A 12,647-nucleotide genomic window follows, 5' to 3' on the forward strand; every position below is an offset into this window, starting at 1 on the left:
TATTAATATACCATGCCGACACATAAAGGCGGTTATCTCCTCAATCTTGCTCTGTAGCCCGTTACAGTTGAATTGGAGGAGCTTCATGTGGTTCGGGAGACGTGTTGTGATGTGGGGTGTGAGTGAAGTGTATGTTCTTGCCGCCGTTGGCTGTGTGCGCTGCTGGGGTGATTGCCTCCCTGTGGTGGTAGTGGGGGGCGTCGCAATTGATGTTAGCGGCCGAGCAGCGCAACACGGGCCCTCGAAGTTACCCGTCCAATCTCGCGTGGTGCGCAGACCTGAACATGCCCTAAAGTGGCACCAGCCAAGGCAGGTGTTGCACTTGACTGATGTCACATTACGGAATATTCTGGTCTGACATACCGTGCAGATTGTAGGGGGAACCAAGAGTTGTTGGCGGCGGCGTGTGGGTGGTGCAACTCCCACCAGGCTTACAAATAAATTATTTAGTTACTTGGGGAAAAGTGTAAAAAATTATTTTAAACAAGAAATTAAAATCCTGTAGTCCCCTCTTAACTGGTATCACGAAGTTTAGAGTGTTTGAATTACTTTGCTTTTTCGAATAAACAACATATGTACATATTATCAAACTGACTTCATAAAAATCTTGATCAATTTTATAAAAAAATCTGAAATTTAGGATACACAATGAAAAATTTAAAACTTAAGTAAAGGCCAAATTAGAGGTGCCATAACCATAACGCCTTAGCCATAACGTAGCAAAATACTTTAGAGCAGCTTTTGATTTTGGCGAAAAAACTAAAATTAAATAGATACCTACGGTTATGGTTATGGCTCTGGTGTTATAGTATGGCAAAATTTAGTTGAATTTTATCTCAAAAACGGGGCCAACCTCATCTTATAAATTTTTCGATTCTGAGGATTCTTAAGTTTAAATTAGTAGTGCCATACCATAGCAATAACCACAACCATAGCAATTAAATATTCCTATAAAACGTACGCGCAGCTCTGTAAGCGATTACCCGATTTTTCACCCCTTTCTACTCAATCCATCGGTATGAGGCAGAATCCATCAGACGAATTGGAATAAATGTTTTTTTTTCTTCGGAGAAACTACGTCTAAATTCAACTTTTAAATTTTTCATACTAGCATTTTTCACACTTCAATAGTTTTTTTCTCAAAAAGTGGACGTCCTAGAAAAATTTTGTAAATGCACTTCAAATCAGCAAAAAAAAATCTATAAGATAAGGTCGGCCCCTGGTGCCTGAACTAGCTAGGCATTACTGTACTGTTGTAAGATACTGTTGTAAGAATTTCTCATTGAATTTCTCTCAAGTCATGTATATATTTCTTATATTGGCACTACCCACAAAAATAATACATATATCATTAACGCTTTATTTGCAGATTTCTTTGGCATGAATTAATATATATATATATTTTTTTTTGTTTTCATATTTTCCCCGCATCCACTTAGAGCGCCTCCGATTCGGTGTTGGAGAAAACGCGAAATGCCAGCGCGTCGTCTGGGGGCATACGCGCCAGCCCGTTGGCGTCGAATCACAACAATAGCAAAGCATCATCACCTACGCTTTCGGAGAGTAGCAATGGCAGCGGCAGCCACAATAAAATCGCTGTCACAAGTAACAGCAGCAGCCAAAGTATCAAAAGTAAAGCGGCAAGCTTGAAGTAAGTGAAGTGTTGTTAAAACATATAAACGTACATATGTATTTGTTGTACTACTTATAACATAGGTTCAACATATAGTACATACATATATTTAAAAAAAACTCATGTTTGTATGTACATATACAGTGGAGAGCAGAAATGAGTACACGGTGGTTTTTGTTAAATATTTGCAAGGTTTTTAAAGTAAAATTGTTTTTTATTTTTTCATAAAAATATAGTTCATGCTTCAACCAAACCCGTTTTAGAAAAATTTAGCAAATTTTCTTTAAAATTTTAACTTTTTAATATGATTCTCAATTCTCAAAGATCAACGCGATTTTGCAGCCGCCTAAAACTTGCACTTTATTATACTAAAATTTAATGGGCTACCAAACTGCATACTCAAAAAATTCTGAAAAATCAGATTTTAATGAAAATTTGTTAAATTTTTCTAAAATTGTTTTGGTTAAAGCATGAACCATACTTTTATAAAAAAAATAACAACAAATTTTACCATTAAAAACCTTGCAAATATTTAACACAAATAATCGTGTACTTATTTCTACACCCCACTTTATACATATTTACTTTACTTCAATATGTCAATAATTATTGTTTAGCGAAGTAAATGTGTAGTTATCTATGCACTCTTACTCTTGCCTGTCCCTATATGCTAGTACATACTTTCATACATATTTGTGTACTCTAGTCTCCATATAAAATATTGTTTGTGAGCAAAATACATACATACATGCATACATATGTACAAATGTGGGCTCATTTTTATAAGTATGCGCATCTTTACTTTGGTTTCGCTCCGTTCGATATTCACCTGCTTCACTAAGGCTTTGTAAAATATATCTACATGCATACAAATCTGCGGCTTATCTTAGCTTTTTTGGCGGTTGCACCAAACACGCGTCTACTGCAAGCGCCAAATAAACAACATATCCACATATACTAACTGCATACTCCATGTACATACAGACATACATACGTATACATCCGCTTACGTACTTATCATACTTTAATTTGTATGCACCCACATCCACTCAATCATTTCAGTCACCTGCTTGTCAATATTTATGTCACGCGCAGTTTAGCAGTTTATTTCCTACTTCTTTTTATCTTACTTTCGCAGTCTTACAAAGCTCTTTCAAGCTGAAATCTTTTTCTTTCTAAAACACCTTCCGCTTAGTATTATTTAAATTTTTTATACTAATATTTTATGCGCGTCTATATCGCCCACTCATTTACAATGTGTTGTAGTTTTTGTTTTTTATTAATTTTTATTGCAAACTCCGTTTGTTTGTTCTCAATTATCTTTTCATTAAGAACTTGTCGAGAGATTTTTCACTTCCACTACTACTATGTAGTTCAAAGCAAATATCTAAAATATATTTTAATAATTCGTCAAATTATTATGATATACATATACTAGTTCATTGAGATGAACTAGCTCTTTAGTTCATTCAGTTCAAGAGCTACCCAAGCCTAATATATAGGTACATATGTAAAAGACCGAACTTACTTACGACCTGAACGTAAAATTGTCTGCCTTCAACAGCGCACGAAAAGGGCTAGATAGAAGTTTTTATTGTAAATATATTAGGGCGATTGACTCGGTTTTTCGAAACCTGTTTCAACTGTTTTTTAACCGACTTCACAAAAACAGAAGGTTATCAATAATTTTTTTATGTACAGTCAATCAATAAAGTCTACCTATTGCAAAAAATTCGCTGTACCTAAACTTTATTCATTGACTGTATGTACTGAAAGGTGGTACCACCTCCCATCCTAATTTGATTTAGATCCGATCATTGGATTTGATTTACGAAAAACTGGAACAACTGGGCCAAAACTGTTCTGATTTAGACTTATGGGATCTCACTAGAAAAGTTATTCATGCCCCAATATTTTTTTCAAATACCAACACATCTTAATTCAACTCGTTCATCCTACCTTTTTCGTTCAACCTTTGTATGAGTTAGCAAAGAGATATAAAAGTGTGAGAAAACACCTTACCAATTATACCTCACAAGTCTAAACCGGAATAGTTTAGGTTCAGTTATTCTAGTTTTTCTTATACCAATCTTTGAAAAAAGTTGAAAAAACAGCATCAATTCCGTTGAAAATTTGTTTACATTTTTTTTAAATATTTTTATGCAAATTTTTTAAGCTTAAACTGTCATTTGAGGAAATTAAAAAAAAAAATCTTTAAGAAACTATTTTTATTCATAAAAAACTCCATTTTTGGAGGTATTTTCAAATTACTCCAGCTCACATAGATCTTAATATTTTTCCGAAATATTTTGGTGGACGTCTTAAAATATAATAGATTTTATAATTCCAATGGAAACGCAGTACCGATTTTTTTTTTGTATGGGGAGTGATGCCGTCTACTGTACATATTTTTTATTGAAATTTGTGCCCGTAAACTCTTTTTCCCAAAAATCCCATTTTAATCTTTTTGAGCCCAATCAAAGCCTAAACGTAACAAAATATTCCCTTTCGAAATGTTCTTAGCCGAAAATTCTCTCCTCGGTCGAAAACACGTGTTGTTATCGCTTTTTTCATACATATGTTTATTACTTTTTCATTTCTTTCTTTTGTACATACATTACTTATTCATGTTTTTTTTTCCTATGCTTTTTTTACATAAACATACATATTTTTCTTTTATTTTTAACAGTTTATCGTTAGGAAAAACAAATTCAAATTTTGTAAATAATAAAAGTAGCCTGTTTAATACAAACTCTTCTTCTACAACAACAACAACATCAACTATAACAACTACGCAATCAACAACCTCTTATAATTCTATCAACAACAACAACACAACAACGACTCCAAAAAACAATTCAAACTATAAAAGCAGCCTGAACAGCACACTGTCCAAGACACAATTCCAACAGCAGCAACAACAAAAATCGCCCGCACCTATCCGTGGCAGCATCCTTCCGAACAAATCCTCTTTATTTGGCGCGAATGGAGTTAGTAGTGGAGGTGCGGGCGGTACGACGGCAGCGTCGTTGGGTAGCACCAATTCGCTTGCCACTCCCATCCCGTCATCATCGTCACCGGCTAATAAATCGCCGACGCCAAGCGTGAAACCGGTGCCGAATCATGGCAAACCGAATTTCGCGCCAAAGCCACCAGGATTGCAGCAATTGGCGTTGGCGAGCAGTCAACGGCCGACAGTGTCGCGCCATCACAGCATGAAGTCACCAAGGTATACCAAGAAGCTACACCAAAAAATAAATAAAATAAAAAATAAAACGAAGTCACTCTGTGAGAGTGTTTACTGTTGGAAGTATAAAGATTATAAATTTTGTGTGTATGCATACATTTTTTTTTTTATATTTTTGGGCTTAGCCGTTTTGGGGAAAAAGGGTTGGCGTGCATGTGCGTGCTTTAAGAGTTGTATAGTCGTACAAGGGATTATTAACTAACAAAACATGCATCAAAAAAGGACCTTACTTTTGTATAATTAATTATTCATTGGCATCCAAGTTGTACGTTGAAAAAATTTTGTGGTAGATGTTTCATATTGTATCACTTAAGGTGTTCTTACACAATATGTATTTGCATCTGTAAATGTGAATTTTTCAATACATATGTAATTGCGAATGTCTGTCAAATTCACAGTCTTTATTTAACTATTTAAAAATACGTTCTTTGAAAACGAAATAAACTGAACTCAGATGATTCTATTTGAGTTTCAGATGAAAATAGAAACATTTCTATTTCGTATGTACTTGCATCTGCTTTGTACAGAAACCAATCTAATTTGCCTTTACACGATATGTTGGCATTTCCATGTGTAAAAAATGGCATGTACACACGCAAATACATATCGTGTAAGAACACCTTTACTAGATACGTGTGTATTTGTAAATACTGTACCATATATTTTTTAGGTTATTTTTCCCAATTATTAGTACAAAATGATAGATTACGTTTTATAAAAAAAAAAGTTTTATAACAATATAACGCCTAAATACATACACGCAAGGGCATCATAATGATTCGTTAAAATAAAGCTCGCCAAAAAACATTAAGCTTTTGCTAAGGAAGTATGTCGACTATACTATTTAAACTATTTAAAAAAAAAAAGTTGTATTGCCGTATGTAGGTGTCACCAAAATATTTAAAAAGGCGACCACTAGATTCGGCAAACAAATATTTTTGTTTCGAAATTGTCTTGCAAAAATACTTTAGACGGTGAACTTTTTTTTATTTGCTTGTAAGGTAGTACGGTCTAATGTACGCATTTGTCAAAAGATTTTTGGGATCACTCTTCTTCAATTAAAATATCTCTTACTCAGATATCTTGCAAACACCACATAGATATCAATGCCAAAACAATAATTTAAATTTTAAGGTTATGCTTGAATCCGATTATTATTTTTTAATTCAAGTGCGAGCTTACTAATTAATAAATTACATTGATGTTTCGACCACCACATTAAAAGAAGTCCTATTTAGGCGTAATGCTTGAAACCGACGAAAATAAATATTAAAATATTGATTTATAAATTGAGGGTATGTCCGAATATACTTATTTGGTGGTCGTTTTATAATAAGATAGAATGTACAAGCTCACGGAAAAGAGGCCACTTTGCATGCAACAGATGATACTAAATGCCGATATTGAGCTTATATCCAAATCTACTAGTTATGCGACCATTTCATTAAAGGATAAGATGTGCAAACACGCGAATATTGATGTCAATATAACGATTGGTATTATGCCGGAATGTTTACATTTTCGAAGGCCTGGAAATACTAATTTTGGCTTCTTCATTATAGACAGGCCCTACTTAGATATCTGGCCGGAAATATATGAATATCTATGCGCAAAACTAGTTAAAGTTTGAGTTTATGTCCGAATTTATTCATTGTTTGAGCCATGTGCTAAAAAACAGAAACGAGATTAATCGTTTTTTTTTTACTTCATTAAAAATAAGCACTACATTGGCCATTTTGTTCGCAGCAGAGGAAAATAAATGTCAAAATAATGACTGCTATTTGGAGTTACGTTCAATCTAATAATTTTTCGACCATTCAGTTCTCAACTTTTTAACTTTTCAGAAATTGGGCCCGAATAGAAGAGTCGGTATACATAGTAGCCGAATTTTGGCATGCTACAAGTTTTTCATTTCTTCGCAAAATGCGAGTACGTAAATATTAAAAATTTCCAGTATATATTTCGAAAAATGTAGGATTGCATATGTCAGCAGTTAGTAAAGACCTTAATATGTTGCCCTGTAAAATTCAGAATGTAAATGCTAGGTTAGGTCGAATTAGAACTACAATAACATTAGAATTTATAGAGACAGTATTTGTTTACGAATTTTTTGACAACGTGTAGAATTGAATAACTATCTTAAACCTCATACAATTATTTTTTATACTTTTTAATTGTGTTTATATAATTTTTTTATATATATTCCAGTTTTTGTTATTATTATTTTAACGCGAATCATAATCACATTATTCGTCACTTCACACAATTAGCGTTAGTTGTAGGTACACCGATACAGAAATTGTACATCTGGCTCTGTGAAAGCAAATCGCCAAAGCTGTTTTCATTTCCCAACGAGATCATAGTGTCAGATCCCAATTCGCGCAAACACTACGACCATATCTGTTTTTTTACAGTTGTAATTATTAAATAGTTCACCTTTAAGGAGCCGTGATTTTTCAAGCCTTTGACTGAAAATATGTTTTGTGTTTTTTAATGCAATTATTTAATAAATCACATTTTGAACTCTGTTCCACAGATCACCACCAATTACAGCGCCAGGTGCGCCTGTTTTTCCCACTCAACAACACTTTGGCACAATGCGCGCCCCACTCGCTCAGCTGTACCAGTCACAAGAAGCGATTAATAGCAGCGGTATGCGAATGGCACCAAATCCACCAATTGGTATGCACCATTTAATGCACATATGCTTTTGATAACAATCTCTAAACATAATTTTCTTTTCGTTACTTCCAGGTCGTCCTACAGTGGCACCACCCAAACCGCCATCAGTGAAACCACCGCCACCACCAACACCAGCGCGCAGCGTCTCTAATACTAATCTAAATAGTATGGTGGGACAAAATGTAGCTACTTCAGCTGCTGCTGGCAGCTCGTCAACTCCTTATAGCGCTGTGAACACAACACTTATCTCTTCCGTAACCAGCAATTACTCATCTCCAACCACCACGCAGCCACCTTCCAATTCGTCTTCCTCCAGTAGTGTGTCAGCGTTGCGTGATCAATTCCGTAGCGCTACAAATGCGACACCACCACCGCCACCGCCACCCTCAGCCGCCACGGCCCATGCGAAGTCAACTGCGATTGTTAGTGGCGCGCAACCAGGTGTTGGTCAAAGCAGTCCGGGCAGCCCTGCCGCCAGCAGGCAGTCATTGAATCGCGATAAGTCGATAAAACCGATCATATTGAATGGTGGAATATTGAATGCGCCACCACTGCCACCGCATCGGACTTGTCCAGCACCACCACCACCGCAACGACAAACAAGTAATGTAAGTACGCCTTTCAGTTTAGTACACTCAATGCATGGTTAGGCGTATTTATCGTCAGTAGACACGAATAAATTCGCGAGCTTCAAAGTTAACCGCGAAAAAAAGACGCATAAAAAACTTCAGCGAAGAAAGGCGCTCAAACCTAATCGATGGCGAAGAAAGACGCGTTAACTTATTTTCACGGTGAACTATGTTTGTGGGTGTAATAGTAAATACATTCCCCAAAAAGTTTTTGGAGAATAAAGCTGAAGTGACAGTCCTTGGCTAGGTATTCCACCTATGATTACGCGTCTTTCTTCGCCGTCAACTGGGTTTACGCGTCTTTTTTCGTCAATGCGCTCTTTTTCGCCGTTAAAACAATGGTGCGCCTTTATTTGTGTTTAGTGACGTTATGTAGTATAAGTACGTATTCATGGATGACCGCTGTAGTTGAGTGGTTAGAGGTAAGTATTACCACTCAGCTAACGCATATGTCCCTATGAACGACAACGATTGAGAGACAAGCCGATCTGGGCGGGGTTGAGTGGTTACTACACCAACAACAACAACAACCTGCGATCGATGCTGAGCCGAGCAATATCTACATAAAATTAGAAAAAGCTTTTTCTAACAGCGGTCGCCCCTAAGAAGTCGTGGCAAACTTCGGAGTATATTTCTGTCTTGAAAAAATGGAAGGGGTTGTAAAATTGTTGGCCACTTGCCACAAAAGAAAGTCTTAGCAAAAGTGTAAGCGCTAAATGTTTTTTTTTTTCAACATCTACATTAGACCGTGCCACCTTACAAGCAAACAAAAAAAGTTCGCAGTTAGTTTAAAGTATTTTTGCAAGACAATTTCGAAAGAAAACAAATTTGGATCAGCCTAGCTTTATTTTACTGATATTAGAGCGGGTTACATTAGGGTGATAAGAACTGAGATCTGGTAGGCAAGTGCTAGAACGGGATATTTGAGTTCAAAGAACTGGATTGAAAATTTTTTTCTAAAGACAAAAACATGGATGCATTATACTTATATTTTAAGATCCAACTGTAAGTGACGAAGATATTACGCCTAAGGCCAGTGTTTTTCCAATCTTTTAATTCCTTTCAAATAATAGGTTTTTCAAGGTCCTCCGACCGAAATCTCTTACCGTCCAGCTTTTTCTTTGGGTTCGGAAAAAAGAAATAGTCGCTGGGGGTTAAATCTGATGAATATGGTGGATAGGGTAGGAGTTCGTAGCCCAGTCGATGGATTTTTTCTGTGGTGACTGCGCGTTGGCGACGGCGAGTGCCGCAGACGATGAGTTGTCCGATGGCAATTGACGGGAGTAATTTTACATATAACGTTAATGCTCGAGAAATTCAAAAAGCCAATAACTTTTCAAATAACCCTCGATCGTACTTTAATATCCGACCGAAGAAAAGGCGGAAAATGGGAAAGGCCACAAAAAAAAAGTACGAAAATTCCTTGCCAAAATCCGGTGGACTCAGCGGTGTACGGCTAACTTTTTTAACCGATTTCACAAAAAGGAGAAGGTTATCAATTCGTCGGAATATTTTTTTTAAATGTATGTTACCGCATAACTTTGGACCACGTTAACCGATTTCTTTAATTCTTTTTACCTCACAGGTGGCCCAATACTAATTTGGTTTAAATCCGATCATTGGATCATGAAGAAATTAACGATAATCTTAAATTTTTATATGCGAATTGAAGTCGGTTTTGTTTAAAAATTACTTATTTCTTGATACGGTATAATGTGCACGTATGCAATGGCTTGTGCTAATGCAAGCACTTGCTCGCCGTTAGCTTGCAGTTGGGTGTGTTTATGAATGAGCACGTGTCCTCTGGGCACACGAAAGAATCCAACAAAAAAGCAACTCAGATCAAAATAGAAGTAATAACGAGCGTGTAAATGCCAGTATACTGTAACAGTTTGAATTACACAAAGCGAATAGCTTTGTGTCAGTAGCTCAGATTTTTTTTTTTGGTGGTTCGTTCTCACTACATTCTCATCATATCTACATACTCTTTGGCTCTTGCTGAAGGGTGGCTGTCATTGCTGTTTTTATACATTCGCTCTCATAGGTAGGTACTTAATAGTGATGATTTTGTTGCTGACGGTACTTATTAGGTAAATCTAAAAGCATTTGAGGAACATTTAACGTTCAAAGAGGAGAGAAGTCGTCGTCGTTAGTAGGATTCAAATGAATATGAAAACCTTAAACCAAAGGAATCCAATAGATCCTATATAAGGAGTTAGTAACCAAAACCTCCATATCTCTTGTACTCTATAAATATCCAGCCCAACCGCGAAAATACATAAGTGACATTTTTTTCAAAAGTTTCTTTTAGATTCAGAAATGCTTTTAGGGCATCTAGGTAGAAAAGGAAATTTGGAAAAAAATTCACTTACGTTATATTCGTCGAAATATGGAACCTGACTCAAATTTTAGTATTTTGCAAGATAAAAGACGGACTAGCTGAAGAGTAACCTGGTAGTATTCTAGCTCCTACTAGTTTTCCTTCAAGGTACCTACATGCATACATATGTTTGCAATTTGGAAGACTGTTGGTTTTGTAGATGAAACCTCGTTTACCTCCTCTACCAGTATCGTACTTTGTATTTGTATACCGATTAATCTCAGTATGCAGAAAGCGCAGACAACATCATCATCCATTTCGTAATTGGCCAATGTCTTTAACAATTTATGTAAACAAATAACAAAATCGTCATAAGCGGGAAACAGGAAATTGCGGTACTAGACTGGCTATCTGTCGCCATACCTAATAGGGCCGTAAATGAATAACGATTCCAGGAATCCCACTGCAGATAATGTTTGACAATTGAAACTTAAGGCAGAAAAAAAAATATTGAAATCTAATAAAAAATTTATTGAAATCTAAGTAAAGTTAATTTCTTTCGCGTTTGCTTTCAAAGCAATCTAAAGTTTTTTTCTTATTAACAGAAACATAATGTCAATCGATCACGTTATTAAGTTGCTCCTTGAAATGCAAAAATACATACATATCTGTCTTCATATGGAATAGAAGCTCATGTCGAAAGGCTTGCGAATGACTCACTGGCGCCGAGTCGTTGAAGAACTTTTGGCAAATAAACGTGCAAGAAATAGTTTCGATACTAGCAAGTTAATATTCTTTTAAGTCTCATCAAAAAATTCCTTGTCATTTAAACGATAAAAGGAATGCCGACTTATTCTAAAGCCAGCTTCAAACATATGCTACTATTCCATACGAACACAGATATGTATACATAGTATTACATACACATGTATGTATCTATAAATTTTTTTTCTATTGACAAAAAAATATATAGCAGCAATATTCAGGTTTCCGATTAATCAGTTTTCTGATCAACAAAGTTAATCAGATTCTGATTAATTAAAATATAATTGATCAAGAAATTAATCTCTTTGATTAATAAAAATTATTAATTATTTGATTAATTAACTAATCAGGTTTCGATTAATCAGCTTGTTCATTTAATTGATTGATCGCATATCCCAAGTTAAAATATTATTCGAAAAAATTGTTGGATTTTGTTGCTAGCAATTTCAAATATACATAATCCAAATATTACATCTTAAAAATATTGAGGTAAAAAGTGACAAAACTGTCGCAGACGTCTTTAAAATCTTCTCCCTCTGTCATTCTCGCTTTCTGAAACTACCTCCATGTTAGTACTACTAAGAATATAGGCCAATTATCAATTTGTTGTGCTACGCTTATTTAACAGACTTACACGCACCCCCAGCCTAGATTGAATGAAAACGAATAAAGAGTGCAGTAAAGGTGTGTATGTGTGTGTGTAGCTGTCAGTTTTTCATGCAACATATTGGAGTGGGTTGTTCTCAGCGTTGCCAGGTTGACGTTTTTAACGTCATTTGGACGTTTTTTGTATCCTGTTGCCGTTTGGACGTTTTTTGTGTAAAAAATTACGTTTTTTAACTTCCCAGTAATTTTTTTCTCTGTTACTAAATCTTGTAAGTACCCAGTAGAAATCGGTGGTATGCATTCACGAAGAATGCTTGCTATATGAGTGAATTAGTGTGAACAATTCATTCGTAGTCATTAATTTCAACGAATAAATTCAAATTCCAGCGAATTGCAAGCGAATGTACGTTGTCGTTGTTTTTTAAGTACATTTCTTGATAAATTTGAAGTGGAATTTTTGTAATATTTTCAGTCTTGTACAAAAATTTTAGTGAACGAACGTGTTGTGCGATACTATTTTCAGCACAAACGGGCTTTTACAAGATATGCATTTGCATATGTAAGTGCTACTTTTTTGTATGTCCCCGTATATTAAAATGTATCAGAGAAGTAGAATTTACATATGGGGATCGTTAGTAAGTCTATTCATGATGAAATGTCAAAGCATACTGAGCATCTTTCTCTTTGACACCATGTCTGAAATCCCACGTGATCTGTCAAATACTAATGCATGAAAATCCTAACCTCAAAAAAATCACCCGTTAT

The 12,647-nt window shown here is 35.5% G+C and overlaps 1 protein-coding gene across 11 annotated transcripts in view; it reads left to right on the plus strand.

The window, feature by feature from the left end:
- Vrp1 (Verprolin 1) overlaps nt 1–12,647 on the plus strand; it is a 74,106-nt gene that overhangs the window by 49,084 nt on the left and 12,375 nt on the right. For 7 of the 11 annotated variants that reach the window (XM_017624156.1, XM_017624187.1, XM_017624177.1 and 4 more), the window contains exons 5-8: nt 1,440–1,651; nt 4,323–4,862; nt 7,417–7,562; nt 7,635–8,170. In XM_017624156.1, the coding sequence (XP_017479645.1) occupies nt 1,440–1,651; nt 4,323–4,862; nt 7,417–7,562; nt 7,635–8,170 (1,434 nt within the window). The remainder of the gene's footprint in view (nt 1–1,439; nt 1,652–4,322; nt 4,863–7,416; nt 7,563–7,634; nt 8,171–12,647) is intronic. The other 4 variants (XM_017624193.1, XM_017624201.1, XM_017624210.1 and 1 more) reach the window with 3 other exon arrangements.

Source organism: Rhagoletis zephyria, unplaced genomic scaffold (assembly GCF_001687245.7).
Source record: "Rhagoletis zephyria isolate East Lansing unplaced genomic scaffold, Rhagoletis_zephyria_1.1 Rzeph_scaffold_00057, whole genome shotgun sequence".
In the NCBI taxonomy this organism is placed as follows: Eukaryota; Metazoa; Arthropoda; class Insecta; order Diptera; family Tephritidae; genus Rhagoletis; species Rhagoletis zephyria.